This window comes from Podarcis erhardii (genome assembly GCF_964252035.2).
Source record: "Podarcis erhardii genome assembly, chromosome: 7".
Classification (NCBI taxonomy): Eukaryota; Metazoa; Chordata; class Lepidosauria; order Squamata; family Lacertidae; genus Podarcis; species Podarcis erhardii.
The window spans coordinates 78,102,579-78,124,243 of record NC_138511.1 but is presented as its reverse complement, the minus strand read 5'-3'; the positions used below and the strand labels follow the sequence as shown (position 1 = coordinate 78,124,243).

At 44.4% G+C, this 21,665-nt stretch overlaps 1 protein-coding gene and 1 pseudogene across 2 annotated transcripts; one reads left to right on the top strand and one right to left on the bottom strand.

The window, feature by feature from the left end:
* Nucleotides 1-347: 347 nt before the first annotated feature.
* Nucleotides 348-11,520, top strand: LOC309346086 (phospholipase A2 inhibitor gamma subunit B-like). The gene is made up of 6 exons (XM_081869769.1): nt 348-440; nt 5,017-5,121; nt 6,164-6,283; nt 7,469-7,624; nt 8,882-9,016; nt 11,204-11,520. Exons 2-6 carry the CDS (start codon nt 5,073-5,075, stop codon nt 11,350-11,352), a joined length of 609 nt encoding a protein of 202 aa, XP_081725895.1. The 5' UTR covers nt 348-440; nt 5,017-5,072; the 3' UTR covers nt 11,353-11,520.
* A 6,200-nt stretch (nt 11,521-17,720) lies between these two features.
* LOC309346654 (H/ACA ribonucleoprotein complex subunit 3 pseudogene) lies at nt 17,721-18,568 on the bottom strand (annotated as a pseudogene). The gene has a single exon. The product of its transcript is annotated as an H/ACA ribonucleoprotein complex subunit 3 pseudogene (transcript).
* Nucleotides 18,569-21,665: the final 3,097 nt, after the last annotated feature.

Sequence of the window (21,665 nt, the reverse complement as noted above, 5' to 3'; positions counted from 1 at the left end):
GAACTGCAACTCGCATCGGCCCCTGCAATTTGTAGTTCAGCAGCAACTGGAGGGCCAATGGTTCTCTACACATGCAGTAAAGGAAAGCCTCTTGATAGAGTTGCCCACAGGTTTGATTGAAAAGGAAAGCTTTAGCATGTCAGGCATATTATGAAACGTATTTCAAAATTAAATAAATGTGTTTTTCATAGTTCAAGGATTTAGAATAGTCAACAAGTTTATAGAGTAAAAGCTAAGGTCAAGGAGTATAAGGGTGGTTTTGTAACAGTGCAAGCTGGTATAGGAAAATGTCAACACATGACTGGTAGGGATCCTAGGATAAACATCCTATAAAAGGTCCCATGTTAGTCTGTGCAGAACTCTCTCTCTCACTCCCTCATCTTTTTAATCCTCAGGCTCTCCTACCATCAGAGACCATCCACACACAGCTTTAGGCTCTGGTAAGAAGTTGCCTACTAATTGGCTTGATCCACCAGTCTAGTAAGGTTTTGTGCTGTGGTGGGATATGTTACTTAATATTTACATAGTTGTTGGATTATTAGACTATGGAGATGCATGTTTGAAGTTGTTGTTGTTTAGTCGTTTAGTCGTGTCCGACTCTTTGTGACCCCATGGACCAGAGCACACCAGGCACTCCTGTCTTCCACTGCCTCCCGCAGTTTGGTCAAACTCATGCTGGTAGCTTCGAGAACACTGTCCAACCATCTCGTCCTCTGTCGTTCCCTTCTCCTTGTGCCCTCCATCTTTCCCAACATCAGGGTCTTTTCCAGGGAGTCTTCTCTTCTCATGAGGTGGCCAAAGTATTGGAGCCTCAGCTTCAAGATCTGTCCTTCCAGTGAGCACTCAGGGCTGATTTCCTTCAGAATGGATAGGTTTGATCTTCTTGCAGTCCATGGGACTCTCAAGAGTCTCCAGTGTGATGGAGTAAAACCAATGATTTTTAAAATGGTGAAGAAAGCAATTGAAAAGCCTTCTGTGTATGTCACCTTAGAGCTGATTAGTATCGGATTTCAGATGTCACTGGAGCCTTTCAAAAGCCCTTTACAGTGCCTTTTTGAAATCTTACTGTGGGGGGGGGGAGGGAGAGAAATTAAATACTTTGGGGAATCAATAATTGCTAATATTTAGGAACACTTGGCACACCCTGGAACTATCCCTGAATTAATCTGGGAATTGGGCTAATGTTGAGGTTTCTTTAATATATTTAAAAAATCTCAATTAAACATTTGGTTGGGATGGGGGCAGGGAAAGGAGGAGAAACTATGCCTCCAAGAGTAGGAAGGTGCAATCCTGCAGGAGTTGGTTTCTTCAATGCCTTCCCTATGAGGAACATGCTGGTGAAGGAAATCTGTGCCACCTTGACAGCCCTGGGCAACCTGATCTGGGACTGTCTTGTCCCGACATGGCCCAAAGCCGGATCCTCCGAAACAGCCTGATTTGGTTTGGGCACAAGTTAATTTATGTACATTATTTTAAGCATTTTAAACATAGGGCAATAAAAGGCACATGTTGATTTCATTGTAGCATTGTTGCCCCTATACACTGGCAAACTGGGAAGCTCTGCAGTTTGTCATTTGTACTATGCTTTTGGCTTGTTCCAGTTATGAAAGAGCTTGGGGGAGGGATCACAGTGAGGAAGCTCAGTTATACTAGGGTTGCAATTTTTCCTGACACCTGTGAAGTTGTTGAGCTAACTAAGAAAGATTTTGGAGCTGTTTCCGCTGACATTTTGCCAATTCAGCAAAGTTTCCCCCGATGCCATTTTTACACCCAAAAGCCAGGACATGTCAGGAATCTTCCTGACGTATGGCAAGCCTAATTCATACCATTGTGCTATCAATATGTCTATACTCCTTGGGTTGAAGTGTCAACTGCATGCTAGCCTTAAATCCCTGATACAGAGTATATGCTACTTTTCACAGTAGAAAGCCTTCAGGTAGGGATGGGTGAGAAATTTGACCCATTTTGCATTTTGAACCTAACAAACCTACACTTTCTGAACTGAAATGCAGCCACCGTTCAAAATCTGCAACTCATCTGAATTTTGCAGTGCAGTTCTCAAGTCGAATAACGTTAGGGGGAAATGTGCACGGAAATCAATATATTAGTGAAATAGCCATTCAAACATGCATTACATTTGAAGAACATGCATGCAGAAAAACCCACAGACTCTGGTTGAGTGCCAGGAAACCTATGGGGTCTTGCCAACTTTTGTTACATGAGGTTCTGGACTGGATCTGGGCAGAGGAAAGCTAAGGTAAGGAGGAAAACACACCTCTCTGGAAAGACGTGAACAGCACTAAAAAGCATGTGTTCTAGGCTTGTTGGAGCACTGAGAAGGAGCAGTCCAATTAGGAATTGCGGGTAAATAGGAACGTAGTGTTTCGTGTTACAGAGTCCCCTGTAAGATTCTTATTACTTGACCAACTTCAAAGTAGCAGGTGGCTATCTGGAAAATTCTACTTCATTGTGAGATGATGAATAGAAAGCAAGAAGGAATCTGGTGCAAGACAAACAAATTCCACCCTCCAACCCGCCACTATGATTGCTGCTTTGTTCAACTTCAGGAATTTATCAGAGGACGCTCTCATCAAAATTTGTCCTCATACAGGATGTGCTACTACAAACTAGTTGGAATTGTCTTGTGTTTCACCAGGATTTAATGTAAAGCAGAAATGCATGTGAATTGTGTGCCTAGGACCCTCATACCTATGGGACCACCTCTCCTGGTATGCCCCGTGGAGGACCTTAAGGTCCATAAATAACAACACTTTGGAGGCCCCAAGCCTCAAGGAGGTTAAATTGGTTTCAACTAGGGCCAGGGCCTTTTCAGCACTGGCCGCGACATGGTGGAACACTCTGTCACAACAGACCAGGGCCCTGCGGGATTTGATATCTTTCTGCAGGGCCTGCAAGATGGAGCTGTTCTGCCTGGCCTTTGGCTTAGACTCACTCTGACCCCTTATATGGGATTTGGTGTATAAATTTTCCCTTGGCATTTTTGCTGGCCCATGTAGGAGAGCTGGCTCGGGTGAATATCTGATGTTTCCTCCCTTTATGGTCTTGATTTATGGGCTACTACTAAAATGAGGCTGCATTTTAAGCTGTATTTTAAGTTGTATTTTAAGCCATATTTTAATGAACTGTTTGTTGTTGTTGTTGTTTTGTTTATTTCTATTACATTTTGTTGTAATTCATATGTGGTGTTAGCCGCCCTGAGCCCGGCTCTGGCCGGGGAGGGTGGGGTATATATATATATATATATAATTATATTTTTATTATAAAATGTGTCACAGTGAGTTAAATGAGTTCCGTGTTCATTCAAACTTCCAGAAAGTTTACTTTGGCTAATCATTCACTGCAGATCTTCACATGCTCCACCTTGAGAGATCCCTGTTGTCCTTCTTCCATGTCCCTGAACTCTGGCAGGCTTTTGGCTCCACTGTAATATACAGAGCTGTCAAATAATAAAAAGAGAGACTCTTAGCCCATCTAGCATTGTCTACACTGAGTTTAGAGAATTGGATGTGGTCATACAGGCATAGGAACAGCCTATGCAAGCCTTGGTGATCTGCTAATCATTGGTGCTTCAAAGTACTGTGCTTGGAAGATACCACTGATCAGCAGTGCCTGAAAACCACTTTTGCGCCAGCCTTGTCTCATATAAGATGTCTTGGCAAGTACCGGTAGACATGGCTTGGTCTAAACAGCATCATAGGTGAGGGTTGGAAGGCTTGACAGAATCAGACCAACAGGACAGAGGTTGCTTACCCCTGCTCTAATTGATCGACAGCAGGTCTTGGGGGTTTCAGAAGGGGGGTAGTCCTAGCCCTACCTGGAGATTGGCATATGGGCAACTCTTCCCCCCCCCCCCAACAAATTAATGTTTGTCTTTAATCTGTTAACTTTTTATCATAAACTTTTTATGATTTTATGTTTCTATATCATTGTAAACTGCTGTGATATATATCCATGATACAGCAATACAGTGGTGCCCCGCAAGACGAACGCCTCACAAGACGGAAAACCCGCTAGACAAAAGGGTTTTCCGTTTTGGGGGCGCTTCGCAAAACAAATTTCCCTGTGGGCTTGCTTCGCAAGACGAAATGTCTTGTGAGTTCCTGCGGGTTTTCCCCCCCCTTTTCCCCCCTTTTCCAAAGCCGCTAAGCCGCTTATCAGCTGATCCGCTGATAAGCCGCTTATCAGCTGATCCGCTAAAAGCCGCTAAACCGCTAATAGCACTAATCCGCTAAGCTGTCAATGGGCTTGCTTCGGAAGACGAAAAAACCGCTATACGAAAGAGCCTCACGGAACGGATTAATTTCGTCTTGCGAGGCACCACTGTATATAATTTTTTTAAAAAATTAATACAGTGGTACCTCAGGTTACAGAAGCTTCAAGTTACAGACACTTCAGGTTACAGACTCTGCTAACCAAGAAATAGTACCTCGGGTTAAGAATTTTGCTTCAGGATGAGAACAGAAAATGTGCAGCGGCGACACAGCAGCAGCAGGAGGCCCCATTAGCTAAAGTGGTGCTTCAGGTTAAGAACAGTTTCAGGTTAAGAATGGAACTCTGGAATGAATTAAGTTCTGAACCCGAGGTACCACTGTAAATAAGTAAGTAAATAATACTCCACTGGAGGTTTTCACGCTGCAGTAATCTGACATAAAGCAAGAGTTGATGTAGTGATTTTGAACCCTTTTGAACAAAACCAAACTCTGAATTCACAACATGTCTTTTGCATCTAATGATGAGAGAAATGCTACGACATGCCTCCTTTGTTAATCTAGTGTTGGTTCTGTTACTAGAAATGGTTTTCTAACTGAGCTTGGAGCTAAAATCTTGCTCCAAATATGAATTCACAATAGCCATATGGGATTCTAATATGGCAACTAACAGTCACTGCTTTCCCAGATGGGCAATATAACTGTTTGGTCATGTTTTGGATTGTGCTCATGCTGACAAGCTTGCTCTTCTAATTTATTGCTCTGAATGGTTTTGCGGCTACCCCAGGCAACACGGATAAATATTTTGTGCAACCACTCTTGCACCGTGTATTTCCTGTCACCATGAAAGCTCTCCTGGAACTCTTCTTCTTCACTCTGCTTCTTACTATAGGTAAGGAATGTTTCAATGTCCCATAGGAAAGGGAATTGTTCCATTAGGATCAATGGGGGCCAAGCTAGATGTCATTTGATGCCACCTCATTGGTGTGAATATCCAGAATAGCTTTACAAGATGGGTGGACTATTGGATATGACTGGTTGGCTGGATCCTTACCTCCACCACATGGGCCAAGTCAGACAGGGCTCCCCGCTTGCCTATCACCTGATATCACAATGGCACCAAGTGATCTGCTTTCGCCTGTATGAACTATCTGGTGATAGTTGCGGTTTGCAAAAGTTCCCGGGGGGAAGGCACCAGCTGGAATCCCTTGAAGGTGTTTAGATAATGTCTACTGAAGCTTAGAAGCTTCCAAATGACTTCGGTCAGATTTCCACCGGGCACCACTGGGATTCAGTGCATTGCATTGTTTGTCGATCTTCTCCATGGCTAGCTAAACCAGAATAAATTGTGCAAAATGATTACAGCAGGGGTGGCCAACTCCCAAGAGACTGTGACCTACTCACAGAGTTAGAGACTGACAGTGATCTACCCCCTTTTGGGGGGTTCAGGGCAAGTTGTTGGGGGGTTCGAAGTTGTTGAGCTTTTTTAGGGAGGAAATCCCCTTCTTGGGGGGTGCAGGGCAAAAATGTTGAGCTTTTCTTAGGGGAGGCAAAGTTGTTGAGCTTCTTTGGGGGAGCCGGTGATCTACCAGTGATCTACCACAGGTGGCCAGTGATCTACCGGTAGATCATGATCTGCCTGTTGGACGTACCTGGATTACAGAATGCAGAATGGAAAAGAAATTGTACACATTTGCTCAGTTTGCATAGCTGCTATTGATCACAGAATTGGAGTTGTCTGTCTCTCTGTGTGTAGCAGATTTTTCTACAGAGTCTTCTTTCTAGGCACAGGCTCCTGATGTCTAGAAACAGCCACAGGTGGTTTAGAGGGGCATCACTTTAGCTACCAGTGGGTGGGTTTTGCCCTTTTACTGAATTTAGAATTCTATCTGCCCCATATGCTTTAGCTTACTTTTTTTGCTTCCCGCATCCAGGTGCCTCGCTGGACTGTGAAACTTGCATGGTCTTCAACACCGACAATATTGCGTGCCAGAAAAAGACTTGTGACGCTGGGCAAGATACTTGTGTTGTTGGTGTGAGCAAAACCTCAGTAGGTGGGTGAGAGAGATCATAAGCCAGGCCCTGGCAGTGAATTGGCCACAGGTCCTATGCAAGCTACATGAGCTTAAGAGCTGAAGATGCCTTATAGTGAGCTGAAGGTGCCTTATCCCCCTGCTCCAAGGCCCACCTGTGAGTGGATAGGTTGGTGAGTGCTAGGGACAGAGCCTTTCTTTGTGGAGGACCCACATCTCTAGAATACCCTCCCCAATGAAATACATGTGATCACTTTTTTTTCAGTCTTTAGGAAGGCCTTGAGGGCTTTCTTGTTTCAGTCCACATTCTGGTAATTGGCTGGAACACTGTCTTAATGATGGTTTTCTCCACTGCCACTAATTTTAACGCTTTTCTTTTGTTGTTGTTACTGTTGTTACTTTTATTTGGTCCATCTAGAGATCACTTAGTGCCCACAGATCTTGAAGAAATAAAGAATTCCTTTCAAAGAAATAAGTGAAAGTACATAAAAATACAATGAGCACAGTTTCAGGTCATTTGCGATTTAAAAGTCCAAATACATGGATATGCAATATACATATTTATATTTATAAAAAGAAGAGCAGAAGAAAATTACTAGGCAACATCAGAGATCCTCCAAGTGTTCCAGTTTTCCAGGGACAGTCCCAGATTTACAGAAGTTGTCCCAGTTTCTAATTTGATCCCAGAATGTCCCACTTTTCCTTAGATTAGGACACCCCTCTTTTCACTGGAGAAATGTTGGAGGGTGTGGTAGGACATCCTTATTTTCATCAGACAAATATTAGGGGTATGGAGCTATGAGGGCCCCAAGTTAAAGGGATAAGTAACTATATAACCTTTAGAAGACACCTGAAGGCAGTCCTGAATAGGGAAGTATTTTTAATGTTTAATTTTTCATTATGTTGTTATATACAATATGTTGGAAGCTGCTGGGGCAATCCAGTAAGATGGGTGGGGTAGTAGTAGTAGTAATTTTTAAAAATGTGACCTTGGTAAGAGAAGGGGGTGGCTTGCAGAGAGCCCAACATGAGCTAGAGGACCATGAGCAGAACCAGAGAATCCCAGGCTAGTGACTCAATCAGGACTCTTAAAAACTAGATGGCCAGTGTTGGCATAGCCTTCTTGACTTACAAAGGGAGCTGCTAGGAAGAACTGGGCAGGTGAACATCTCTAATAAGGTGCTTGTGTTTCTTCCTCATCCTCAGATGGACAAAGCATTCTGAGCTCAGTGAAAACCTGTCAGTCTTCCGACATCTGCAATCTTTTGTCACCAGTTCATATGCATTTTGGCAAGGATAGGGTCATCCAGGCAAATGGCGGCTGTTGCACAGGAGATGCCTGTATCACAGCCTCTCCTCAGTGTAAGTACAGGACTGCTGTTTTTCTCCTGACTTCTTCTAACACAGTGCTAGCGTGGCTACATCATGGTGTTTGTGACATAAAATAGAAGGATGCAGTCTGGGGTGAGAGCTCTAATAGCAATGGCTAGGGGGTTGGACTCGATGGCCCTTGTGGTCTCTTCCAACTCTATGATTCTGTGATCTAAACCTCAAATAACAAATAGTGCCCAGGAAGGCTGGTCAACCAGTGCCAACTTTAGAAGTCTGAAATATCTGCATGACAGGTGGGTCAATGGGTGAAATTGGGAATGACATGGGAAACTGCCTTACATCAAACTATTGGTCCATCAAGCTTGGCACTGTCTATACTGACTGGTTGTGGCTCTCAATGGTTTCAGACAAGGAGTATCTCCCAGCCCTACCTGGAGATGCCAGAGATTCAACATGGGACCTTCTGCATGCAAAGCAGATGCTCTAGGGATGCTTGCTCTAACAGTCACCCCTGCTTGAGCGAGTAGAACCAAAGTGGGCATGGCTCATCTTGAATGCCATCTAGCTCAGTATTATTAGACTGACTGTCAGTGGCTTTCAAGCAGGGGTGCTAGCGGGGGGAGGGTCAAGGGGTGTGCAAGGGGAAAGTAAGCATCCTGTCTGTCAGGGACCGTGCTGAGGAGGAATGGTGGGAGCCACCCCCTCCCCCGATCCTGAATCTTCCCAGGAACAGGAGGACAGTGTAGATTTGGAACAGTGGTTTGCAGAGGGGCATAGTTCAGAAGGCAGAAGCTGGGAAATACTGGATGGGGAACAGCTAGAAGAAGAAGCCCTCCCCAAGGTTGGAAAGAGCTCAGAAAAATCTCAGAACAGAAAGCGCAGAGGGTACAAACTCAGATTACAAGACGTAGGAGTGACGTAGATTAACAGGGACGGAGGGGGGAAGTGAACCTTAATTGGGAGCACCACTATTTCTAGAGAGACATGTTCTTTTCTGTGATTATTAAAACATCTTACTGGTAAGACATTTCTATCATTGGATCTTCTTATTTACTGCCACCGGGGAGGAAGCCGATTCCCCAAAGCCTGACACTGTCCCACCAGCCAGGTCCAATTCCCCACCCCCTGGAATTGGGGGGGGGGGAGACTTCAAGTTGAGAATACCTTGCCCTCTGGCCAAGAATTTTATGGTAGCATCAAAAGCTGAACCCAGGACTTCCTGAATCCAAGTGCAGTCTCTTGCCACCCATGCTACACTTAAACTGGTGGTCTCCCTTTGCTTCCCAGTGCCATCAGTCAACACCACGACCAATGGAAAACAATGCCCTGCCTGCTTTTCTTTGGCAAGCTGCAACCCTGAGATGGTAGATTGTACTGGCTCTGAGGACTACTGCTTTGAGGTGGTCACGCAACTCATGGCAGGTAATTGATTTAATATGAAACATTACTTATGAGTTCTCTCCTCTTTGGGACTGTGAACCCACCTGGTGGCCACCCTGGGACCATTACCCCACTCACCAGATTGGGAAGGGCAGCAGATTTGCACCCTGTCTCCCAGCGACCACTGCCTAGCACCCTAGGGTTGCTGCAAAGTTGCCTTGAGCACCCTTTCCAGGGTGGAATCTACACACATATAAAAAACCGTTCTGAAAATGCTTTTTTTAAAAGCCTTTTTAAAAATGCATTGAATTTGCCATAGGGCTCACCATCGCCATCTGGTGTCACATTGTATACAGTGCTAACTCGTGTTACGGACGGGATCCGTTCCGGAGGCCCGTTCATAACATGAAAAGCCCGCAACTCAAAGTGCCACGTCTGCACAGGCGCACGGTGTGATTTGGCGCTTCTGCGGATGCATGAGCGGCAAAACCCAGAAGTAACCCATTCCGGTACTTCCGGGTTGTCACGGGGTGCAACCTGGAAAGACGCAACATGAAGCGGACGCAACACGAGGTATGACTGTATTGCACTTAAAACGTTTTACTTGCAGCTGTTTAGCTGAGTCCCAGGTTGGCTGATGGTACTGAGTCATCCATGCCTCATTCTGAGGAGGGGTCCTTCCTGAGAACGAGGCACTGTGGACAAGGTGACCCTCGAGAGCACCCCTGCTGTTGCCCCTTTCACACATCAAATATGGTTTAAAGTTTAACAGCAGTAAGCTCTTGAACATGCTTATAAAGTTTAAACAGCATTGGCTACCACAGTGGCGAAGCAGCAGGACAGGCAGTCTTGGGGGCCACCTTACCTCACTCTGCAAGGACCCTACATTCTTGAAAGACCTACATTAGCTCCCAGTACGTTTCCAAGCACAATTTAAAGTGTTGGTGCTGGCCTTTAAAGCCCTAAATGGTCTCGGCCCAGTATACCTGAAGGAGCATCTCCATCCCCATCGTTCTGCCCCGACTCTGAGGTCCAGCTCCGAGGGCCTTCTGGCGGTTCCCTCACTGCGAGAAGTGAGGTTACAGGGAACCAGGCAGAGGGCCTTCTTGGTAGTGGCACCTGCCCTGTGGAACACCCTCTCACCAGATGTCAAAGAGAAGAAGAACTACCAGACTTTTAGAAGACAACTGAAGGCAGCCCTGTTTAGGGAAGCTTTTAATGTTTAATAGACTATTGTATTTTAATATTCTGTTGGAAGCCGCCCAGAGTAGCTTGGGAAACCCAGCCAGATGTTTGGCGTAAAAATAAATTATTATTATTATTATTATTATTATTATTATTATTATTATTATTGCTTTGATGAGGAAGGCATTGCCAAGTGTGAAGCCCTGCAGATTCCTAGCATGCTCCTCATGCTGCTGCTTATGAAGAGACGATGGCAAAAGATGAGGGACCTGCTCTAGCAAGGAATCTGTCCTGAATATTGAGTCTTAGCATTTTACACAGATGATTGCAAATTTTCGCAAACCCTTGCCAGTTGAGGAAATTGGCTTTTAACCTTCACTCGAGTGAGATTTGGATATATTTTGGCTGCATAACAAAAGGGGCAGCCGAAGAAGGCAAATGAGCCAAAACACATTTGGCACTGGCATTTCAGCTATCCAGAAAATCAAAACATTAAGAACACCCCATCCTGGCATTTTAGCCATTTAAAGAAAAGCATTGAAGACCCATGAGCGTAACTGTATAGAGGGTTTGACATATGTTCCATTTTATCCCATTTAGTAACTGAAATACAGTATTTTTGTATCTGATATTCAGTTTTCTGGGTTGCTGTGTCTTCCTAAATTCTTTTATTCCAAGGTTCAAGTCCTTTTTTATGTAGAAAAATATGTTAGCTTATTTATGGGCAGCACAGCGATAAAATTTTGTGCATATGCAGACTGATTATTAAGTTTATTTAAGTTTCCCTTTAACATTTTCATTTTACATGTATACTTTTTTAGTTAGGTGTTTCCCTCCTTCTTTTTGTTTGTTTTAGGCATTTGTTGTTCAAGGAAAAAGCTGAACACTTTGGCACAATTTCAATGTATTTGTGTGGTTTTGATTTTCTTCGCCACTGTGAGCACGGCAGTAGAAAAGGGGGCTATAAACTGGGATGAATGAGCTTGTTTGGGCAGAAATGACTGAAGAGCTATTTCTACCCTGATCTTCGTTTTTCCTCTTTAGGACAGTCTATGAGCACCACTCTGAAGGGCTGTACTACTGAGTCTTTCTGTACTGCAATACAAAGTGGCAAGGTGAACTTGGCCAGTATTGGTGTTTCTCTTGCAAAAGCTGAATGTCAGCCAGCCAGCAGGGCTGTTCCCTCAGCGTGATCCCTACGAGACAACAGGGTGAAGATTCTCCTGTAAGGAACCCAATGTGGCGACACAGCATCAAGGGAAACTTCCCTTCCTATTTCTATGCAACCTTCTCGGGAGCTCATCAGCTGGGTCACTTGTCACCTGCAATTTCTTGCATTAAAACAAGATGGAGAAAATACATTGGAAATACATTGAGTTCAGTCTTGGTTTGTGGGGTGGAGGGTGGGGAGCAAGGAATTTTTCTACAAATCGGTATGCAAAGTTGCCCATTTGTTGAAGGTCTTTCTCCTGTTTGGTTGCTTTCACGATTCACATTTAAAAGCAACACATTCTGATCTGCGTTGGATTTTTCCTCCAACAGCAAGTGTTTATACAATGTCAGCATGCTTTCATTTTGTAAGGCAGGTTTGCCTCCTCCTCATCCTCATCATCATATTTATTACTCACCCTTCGCCAGCAGGGTGGATGACAACAATGTGAAAATTGCAATTAAAGCAGTTAAAACAGGTTACAATCACAGGAATGGGGAGGGGCTTCAGCCCCTCAGGGGATGTATGGGGATGGGGCAAACCCCCCTCTGCTGGAAACCTAACTGTTTCTACTCAGAGATGTCCTGCTGAATCAGTGGGGCTTACTCCCAGGTGAGCCTTTGCACATCTAGTCCCACTGTTAAACAGAGTCATGGAATCATAGAGTTGGAAGGGACCTTGAGGGTCATCCAGCCAATCCCTTGCTATGCCCACAGCCATCCCTAGGTGGGCGCAAATAATCAACCTTCTGGTTAACAGCCAGGCGTGCTGACCCATTGCACTAGCTATTGTCTAGTTAAGGTATACAGTGGTACCTCAGGTAACAAACGGTTCAGGTTACAGACTCCACTAACCCAGAAATAATAGCTCAGGTTAAGAACTTTGCTTCAGGATGAGAACATAAATCACACTGTGGCAGCGCGGCGGCAGCAGGAGGCCCCATTAGCTAAAATGGTGCTTCAGGTTAAGAACAGTTTCAGGTTAAGAACGGACCTCCAGAATGAATTAAGTTCTTAGCCCGAGGTACCACTGTATTGCATGTATAGCCTTACAGCACAATGCTCACCATGTCAACAGAAGTATAGTGTCCAGATCAAGGGAAGTAATAGTTCCACTCTATTCTGTCTTAGTCAGACCACACTTGGAACACTGTGTCCAATTCTGGGCACCACAATTTAAGTTGGATGTTGACAAGCTGGAATGTGTGCAGAGAAGGGAGACAAAGATGATCAAGGGTCTGGAAACTAAGCCTTATGAGGAGCGCTTGAAGGAGCTGTGTTTGTTTAGCCTGGAAAAGAGGAGGTATGATAGTCATCTTCAAATATCTTAATGGCTGCCACATGGAAGATGGAGCAAGCTTGTTTTCTCCTGCTCCGGAGGGTGGGACACGAACCAATGGCTTCAAGTTACAAGAAAGGAGATTCCAACTAAACATTCGGAAAAACTTCCTGACACTAAGAGCTGTTCAGCAGTGGAACGGACTCCTTTGGGAGGTGGTGGGCTCTCCTTCCTTCGAGGTTTTTAAGCAGAGTTTGGGTGGCCATCTGTCATAGATGCTCTAGCTGAGATTCCTGCATTGCAGGGGGTTGGACTAGATGACCCTCAGGGTCCCTTCCAACACTGTAATACTATGATTCTATGAAATGAAATGCCAGAAATGCAGTTAGTGACCATTCAAATTAGAGCTACCATGTAGACAGGATAAGCACAGGGATCTTCTCAAATGAAACGGAATGTGCCGGGCTACCTATGTGCCAGACTATCTGCTTGAAAAAAAGACACTGGCTTGACCATTAAAAAAAACACACACACAACACAACACAACACAACCTCTTCTGCCCACACTGGAAGAGTGGCAGATGCAGCTGATGGACTATATGCAATTGGCCGAGATGACTGGCAGAATCCGAGACCTGGGAGAAGAGAAGATGGAGGAAGACTGGAAGAAATTTAAGATGTATCTACAAAAACATTGTAATTTGGTTGAATGTTAAGAAGGATGCTAGATTATAAAAAATTGGCCACCACTAAATTAGATTTAAATTTGATGATAAGTGAGACTAAAGAAAATATAAAATTTTTTGGAAGAATTGATAGATTATATTTGAATGAGTGGACATGAGATTGTAAACAAGTTGATAATTTGTTTGGAAAAAACTTTTAACGATGTAAATGGGAGCGGGAGACGTGAGGGAGTCCAAAGAAGTGATGAAACTATGTTTGTGACAGAAGCAAGATTGTTTATTATTTGTGCATTTATATTTAAAAACTTTAATAAATATTTATTTAAAAAAAAAAAACCACAACCTCTTCTGCAGACTCAACTCTTATAGCTGTAAAACTATAAGATTGGAAGGGATTCCCAGAGAGCATCTGCCCAACCCTAGAACAACATAAATCACAACACTTGAATTTATTTATTCTTAATCTGGGGGAGTCAGAATTGGGCTTGGCTTAACCAGAGGAGGAACGGCCGCTGGGAGGAGCGCCGAAAGAAGAAACACCCTGGCACATCTGCATCAGCACAACCAGATGCTTACATCTTCCCCAGCTGCAACAAAACATGTGTCTCCTGTATTGCTCTCTGCAACCACAGCAAACACTGTAAACTCTCCAGCAGTTTACTTCACTCCCAAAGGCTCACTCTTCAGTTGTCTCCCGAGACAGACAGATGCCGAGTGCAATGATATTTAGAGATGACTGTGGTTAAGAGCGGTAGTCTCGTAATCTGGGGAACCAGGTTCGCGTCTCCGCTCCTCCACATGCAGCTGCTGGGTGACCTTAGGCCAGTCACACTTCTCTGAAGTCTCTCAGCCCCACTCACCTCACAGAGTGTTTGTTGTGGGGGAGGAAGGGAAAGGAGAATGTTAGCCGCTTTGAGACTCCTTCGGGTAGTGATAAAGCGGGATATCAAATCCAAACTCTTCTTCTTCTAATTTGAAAGAATCAGCTTAAGGAAGAATCATTGGGTGCATGGCTTTAAAACAGCCCTAGACAAATTCATGAAGGATAAGGCTGTCAGTGACTACTAGCCACAATAGCTATGCTCTGCCTTCAAAGTCAGGGGCAGTAATGCTCTGGATATTGGTTGCTGGAAACCACTGGGGGGTGCTCTTGTGCTGGGGCCCTTCTCGAGGGTTTCCCACAGACATCTACAGTAGGTGGCGTCTCTGAGGATGCTGGATGAGTTGCTACAGTAGGCTGTTCTGACATTCTGTGCAATTCGACAGGAGCTGTCCAGCCCAGCCTATGACTCTAGCATCCAGAATCTGCAACCGATCCTGGATAATACCCTCCCCTTTCACAGGCCGTTGTTCTTCTTCCAGTGTAATAAATGCCATAATCTGCAAGCGGTCCACTTCTGCAATTCTGCATAGGACAAACACACTAATCGCTTTGCAGCTGAATCAATGGATGCAAATAAGTTACCACCCAGAGTAGGAATACTGTATTCATTAAACAGTAGAGCAGTGTTTCTCTTTTTTAAAAATAATAGTTAGTGAAGTTTTCCAATCAAACCAAATTATACACTGTATTTTTGCTCCATAAAACGCACCTGACCATAAGACGCACCTAGTTTTTAGAGGGGGAATGCAAGAAAAAAAATATTCTTTAAAGGGAGTGCTGAGCAGAGCCTGTATTCATCCCAAGCTCTGATCAGTGCTCCCTTTCAGAGCCTCCCTCCTGCATTCGCTCCATAAGACGCACACACATTTCCCCATACTTTTTAGGAGGGAAAAAGTGTGTCTTATGGAGCAAAAAATACGGTATTCCAAATTATACAAATTATCCAATAATCAAACAAATCCCAAAGTTATGTCTAATTATAATTTATTTTTATTTTTAGCTGACTTCCCATGCTTAGAGATTGGAGGAAATCCTAATCATCTCAGAGTTCTACTGCATTTCAAAATATTACAATAATTCCCTTAATACATTCTGTATTTTCAACAGCCTCTGTGTTCATTCTGCAAGTGAGTTTAAGTCCAAATAAAATGTTTCTGTGTGGATTTTATGTCTTTACTCTTCTTCTTTATAGTCCAAATCTGTAATCCAAGATTCCCCTCTGTAAATTCACATCCTCTTTTCACAAACTGGTGTTTCTGCGAATCAGTCCAGGAGCCTTCCACTGCAGGTAGCTGCCATATTGGCACACAGTCCAGATAAAATCAAATCATGGTGTCTGCCCAGTGTTGTTCCTTAACCAGCTGCTATTCAAGCATTAGCTTTTCCCGGGGAGGGGGGTTACCAAGTAAACTGGAAGTACAAATACTGAAAAGTAAATTGTTAGAGGTTTACCCTGCCCCCATAGCAATATAATTTGATTCAACTAGCTGGTCAGTCTACTTTTGGTTTCATTCCTGGCTCCTTGTTAAATTAATACTGTGTCAGAAACCTCCCAAACAGATATCCAAAGTTCTTTGCCGTTTCTCCAATTGTTAATGAGATGTCTCTCCTACTCCAAGGGAGTCTTTTGATCTTCTTTCAGGAAACCAAGAGCCGAAAGCCTTGTTTCCTCTCCCCCCCCCCGTCATTTCCACACAGTTAGTAATCATTAGAGTTATTAAAACCTTATTATATCAACAAATACAAAATTTTTAGTCTCACTTGCTTTCATAAGTCTGGCAGTCGTTCCTTCCGGAAGGGATTTGCCAAATGTAATCACACAGGCAAATATCAAAGGAAAGTAAATAAAGGCCTTTCCGCTCTGTCAAACCGGCATCTCAGATGATAGCCCCTTTTCCAATCGAGTCTTCTAAGTCTTCAGAGGCTCAATTAATTAGCAGAAAAAATCCTCCCTCTTCACTCAAAGCATGTCCATTATTTAAATCCAATTTTTCATCTTAAGAAATGGCGACTTGTCGCTCGCAGAGACAGTTTCGGAGAGTGCCTGAATCGCACAGGGGCTTTCCATCCAGTGCCCTCCAGCCCCTTATTCCCCCGAGATTTGGGGCCAGGTGTTGGGCAACTGTGGATGAGACTGTTTCCTCCGGCCCTGGAGGAATTTGGGAGGCTGATTACTCCCATCTCAGCCTCTAACTGCCCGTGCAAAACGGAGACGATGGAGCTTCAGCCATCTTCCATGGCAACGAGCCAGAAGCCTGAGTAGAGAAGTATTTCTCAAGCTTGGGTTCTCAGTTGTTGTTGGACTACAACTCCCATCATCCCTGACCACTGTTCCTGCTAGCCAGAGATGATGGGAGTTGTAGTCCAAGAAGAACTGGTGACCTATGCTTGAGAAACACTGTGTAGAACTTTGATTCCCTGACCTACCTTCACGGATGACCATGTTTTATAGGTGCAAAGGAAATTAACTGCCTCTTACTGAGCTAGACCCACTAGTGTAGCTAGGGGGTGGGGTGCACTGGGTGGCCACCTACAGTGCGCCCAAGCCACATGTCTCTCATGGGAGTGACGCGTAGCTCTGGTCCCTGCAGGCACCGACCACCTGAAAAGGCAGTGTGGGGCTCACTTCTTTTCAAGTAGTGTGGTGCCTGCACCTGAGGAGGAGGCGGCAGCAGAGCAGACTCCATGCAGTCTATGGCTCCATGCAGTGCAACCTGCCCTGGCTTGCCCCGCCCCATGGGTGGCTTGCCCCAGGCACCTGAGGAGCTAGCTACGCCACTGGCCACACCCATTGGCTCCAGAATCAAGGGGACAAGCAGGTGCAACTGAAGGAATTCAAGCTCATTTGAAGATTGCAGGAGTTTCCTCGCACATCATTAGCGGCTCTCTAGAAGTCCTAGTGATAAAGTGGAATGAAGAATTGCAGATCTGGTGCTTTTTTCTTTTCTTTTCTTTTCTTTTTATTGGCTTAAAAAAAATTATATACAGTGGTACCTCAGGTTAAGTACTTAATTCATTCCGGAGGTCCGTTCTTAACCTGAAACTGTTCTTAACCTGAAGCACCACTTTAGCGAATGGGGCCTCCTGCTGCCGCTGCTCCACCAGAGCCCGATTTCTGTTCTTATCCTGAAGCAAAGTTCTTAACCTGCAGCACTATTTCTGCGTTAACGGAGTCTGTAACCTGAAGCGTACATAACCCGAGGTACCATTGTAGACAGCAAAATGAAGAAGCCTAAATTAACATTGCCTTCTACCGATAAAAAATAATAATAACTATTACAATAATGAAAATACTGAAAGTACATTTACTTCCCCTTTTAAACTTCTATTCTGGTTACAATATATTACTATTCTATAAGAATCTATTATATCCTTTGCTGTCCCATATATTATTTTATTTCCCAAATTCAACCTAACCCTCCCCTCCTCCCCACTGCTTCCCTTCACCTGTGTGAGATCTTCCCATCATAATATTTTTTTCTAGTTGCTTTGATAAAACAGAGTAACATGGAAACTGTGCTTTTGTTTTCTATGCCAACATCTTCAAGGCTGCTTTGGAGCTGGAAGCTTGCCTCATCTCCATGGGCTGCAAAGGTCCCTCCCAGAACGGCTGGCAAACAGTTTACACAACCGGCCGAGGCTGCTGGGTCATCAAGACTCCAAAGCGTTTCTTGATGATGATCCTGTTTCGGGAATATTTGTCATCTGGAGAAAAGCAGGCAGGATGGGCTGAAGACGTTGGCTGGCCAGTGGGATCTGCCTTCTTGAGAGTGTAGACCCTATTTCCTTGCTCATCGAGGTAGTACCGCAGAAACATTGCTGTGGGTTATGAAAGTGTCAGGGGCTCAGGAGCAGAGGCACAGGGGAGAGAGGAAATGGAGAGCGAAGGGGAAGAATCTGAGGGCAGCGTAGGGGAGTATGACAGTGGCACGAGAGATTCCATGAGCTTCTCCAGCGAATCAGAAGATTCCCAGAAGGGGGCGCCGAGGGCCAGGGCAAGGGGGGTCCCAGGGGGGATGCACCAGAAACAAGGGGCCAGCGGGGACTCCCAAAGCAGCAGCTGGAGATCAGGACCAGCTCCCCCACCAGAGCGTAGTGGGGGGGAAGAGTCCCATGTATCAGGGCCAGCGTCTCCTCCAGCAGGGAGAGAAGATGAGTCCGGGCTGACCACGCCTCTATCGGAGAGTGAGGGAACGGAGGGGAAGTCAGGTCCAGCTAGCATCCCCGAAGGGGGAAGCAGTGACAGGAGCAGTGTAACGGTCAGGAGAAAGGTTGCCGGCTGGGCGCGCGAGCCAAGTTCAAATGTACAGGCGCACGGGACAGCAGAAAACCCGGATTGGGAACCAGGTCCTAAAGCCCAGCGGAGGCGGGGGGAAGACTCAGGGGACTCAGCATCAGAAGAGTCTAGAAAGGACTAGACCCCAGCGGACAGGCGGACCCAGAGGAGGAAAGAGCAAAGGAAGAGGTGGAGCAAGGCTAGAGTCTTAAACTGGTGTCTGGGGGGAGGAGATTCAGACGGAGCTTCAGCGGTCTAGAGTTTGAGACGTAGAGCTGCGCGCCGCGGCTTTGAAATCGAAACTGAACTTCAATAAAGACTTTTGTATATAACAACGAACTGGCGTTGGTCCTTTGTGAGCTGGGACCTCGGGCAGCTCTGACAGAAAGCATTAGCAATATACCTGCAGACGGATTAAAAGAGCTTCCTCCTATCAATATACACGTGTTTCCATACAACCCATGTGCACATTAGCCCCATCCATTGGCTCATCTAGCTTAGTGTTGTCTGTGCCTGGACTGAGAAAAAACCCCCACTGTAGTCCTCTTGATGTTCTTGGACTCCAACTTCCATCAGCCCCAGGTTCTCCAGGGTTTCAGGGTAGGTTTTCTCCCAGCTCTACCTGGAGATGCCGTTGAAGATTGAACCTGAGACCTTCCGCATGCAAAACAGAGGCTCTGTACCACTAGGGTACAACTCCAAACATTCCAACCTACCAGGGCACCACCAAAGATCTAAAGGTGGGCATCTTGAATAAAGGGCTTTCAAAGGGCAGATTGGGCACGAAACTGCAGTTACAATTAAATCAGGAAGTGCATTTGGGTCTGGATAGAGACAAAGATTTTCATTCTAAGTTAACTCTGTCAGTGCTATTGAGTTGTTGATTTTATCAGATGTCACAACTTTTTAAAAATATATATATATATATAATTTTTATTTATTTTTCATTTAATATTATACATTCACATCATCTTTATCCACTATACCACCTTGGCTCTTAGAGCCTCTCGACTTCCTTCCCTCCTGCCTCAGACAACCCTGCTAGTGATGTTAATTGCTTGCAATAATCTTTCAGATGTCATATGAATTTATTCCAGTCTTTTTTGAATACTTGATTGTGCTGCTTTTGGATTTTTCCTGCCAGCTTCGCCAGTTCTGCAAAGTCCATCATCTTCATCTGCCACTCTTTTTTCATTGGTACTTCATGTTGTTTCCATTTTTGGGTTAAAAGAATTATGGCCGCATTTGTTGCATACATAAACAGTATTTTATCTTCCCTTGGTATCTCTTCACCTACTATATCCAATAGGAAGGCTTCTGGTTTTTTAACAAAAGTATTTTTAAACACTTTCTTTAACTCATTATATACCATTTCCCAGTAAGCCTTTCCCTCTTTGCAAGTCCACCACATGTGGTAAAAGTTACCTTCCCTTTCTTTACATTTCCAACACTCATTGGTTCTTGTCTTGTACATTTTAGCAAGCTTTGTTGTTGTTTAGTTGTTTAGTCGTGTCAGACTCTACATGACCCCATGGACCAGAGCACACCAGGCATTCCTGTCTTCCACTGTTTCCCAAAGTTTGGTCAAACTCATGCTGGTAGCTTCAAGAACACTGTCCAACTATCTCGTCCTCTGTCGTCCCCTTCTCCTTGTGCCCTCAATCTTTCCCAACACCAGGGTCTTTTCCAGGGAGTCTTCTCTTCTCATGAGGTAGCCAAAGTATTGGAGACTCAGCTTCCGGATCTGTTCTTCCAGTGAGCACTCAGGGCTGATTTCCTTCAGAATTGATAGGTTTGATCTTCTTGCAGTCCATGGGACTCTCAAGAATTTAGCTGGTGTTTAGAAAGTTTAGCTGGTATGAAATACCATCTATACATCATTTTTGTAACATTTTCTTCAAGTGCACTGCATGCAGTAAAATTAATGCCTTCCTTCCACAACCTTTCCCAAGATTCTAACTGAACATTATATCCAAAATCTTTAGCCCATTGTATCATCACCCCTTTAACCTCCTCATTCTTAGTACTCATTTCAATAGTGATTTATATATTTTCAATAATATTTTCCTCTTATCATCAAATAGTTATCAGAAGTCACAACTGTTGCAAAGCCCCACCCTGGTTTCCACACTGTTCTGGAGCCAGTTCAAGGTGCTCATGTTTAAACCCTCAAATGGCTCAGGCCCCCAGCTGCCTTTTCCCTGACAGACCCCCTTGGGTGCTAAGACTCGCAGAGGGTGTCCTTATGGGTGTCCCACTACCCTCAGAAATTTGAGGGAGTGGTGGTCAGGGAGAGGACATTCTTTGTAGCAGCCCCTAAACTGTGGAACTCCCTCCCCACAAAGGACCCACCTTATTTCTGTACTTTTATTTTTTAAAAAAAAAAACCACACCCGGTTTTAATCTTATGCAATGCTGGATTTACGTATAAGCTAAACAAGCTATAGCTTAGGGCCCCACTCTCTTGCCCCCCCCCAAAAAAAAATTAAAGAAAAAAACTGGATGTACATTTCCAAAATTGTATTTCAGTTCAACAATTACTTTGATAAAATACATGTTCTGTCATGTGCAAATGCCTTTAGATACCTATTAGGTCCATAAATTACCATATAGCATATATTCAACACAAAAACAGCAACAATTTGTTGTTGACAATGGACAACAGGATATATAAAGGGCCCCATTACCTTCAGTAGTTTGGGCCTCATCAAACCTAAATCCGGCCCTGATCTTATGTAACATTGTGGTTTAATATTCATGTTGTGCTTAAATTGTTGTAACTTGCCCAGGGACATTAGGGCGAAGTGCTACTGTAAAACGACAAGAAGAACACAATCTTCAAAGCATCATAAAAAAACCTATTCCAGTACAGATGCAGACTGGGAAATATCTCAACGTAAAACCATTATTGAAAGATTCATTGACCATCTAACTTACACCCTGGCTGTTGCTCCTGACGGAGATTAACTTGTAAGCCTCCAGAGAAGGCTTGCAGATGCTCTTGGGAAGCCAACAGGGAAGGCAATTGGTTGTGGTTCTCCCTCTATCTTGCCTCTGATTCTGGAAGTAATCCACTGCAGTTGTGACAAGTAACCATTGAAAGCCCTATCCTCCACACATCTGCTTTATTCTCTTATAAGGCCATCACCACATCCCGTGGAAGCAAAGTAACA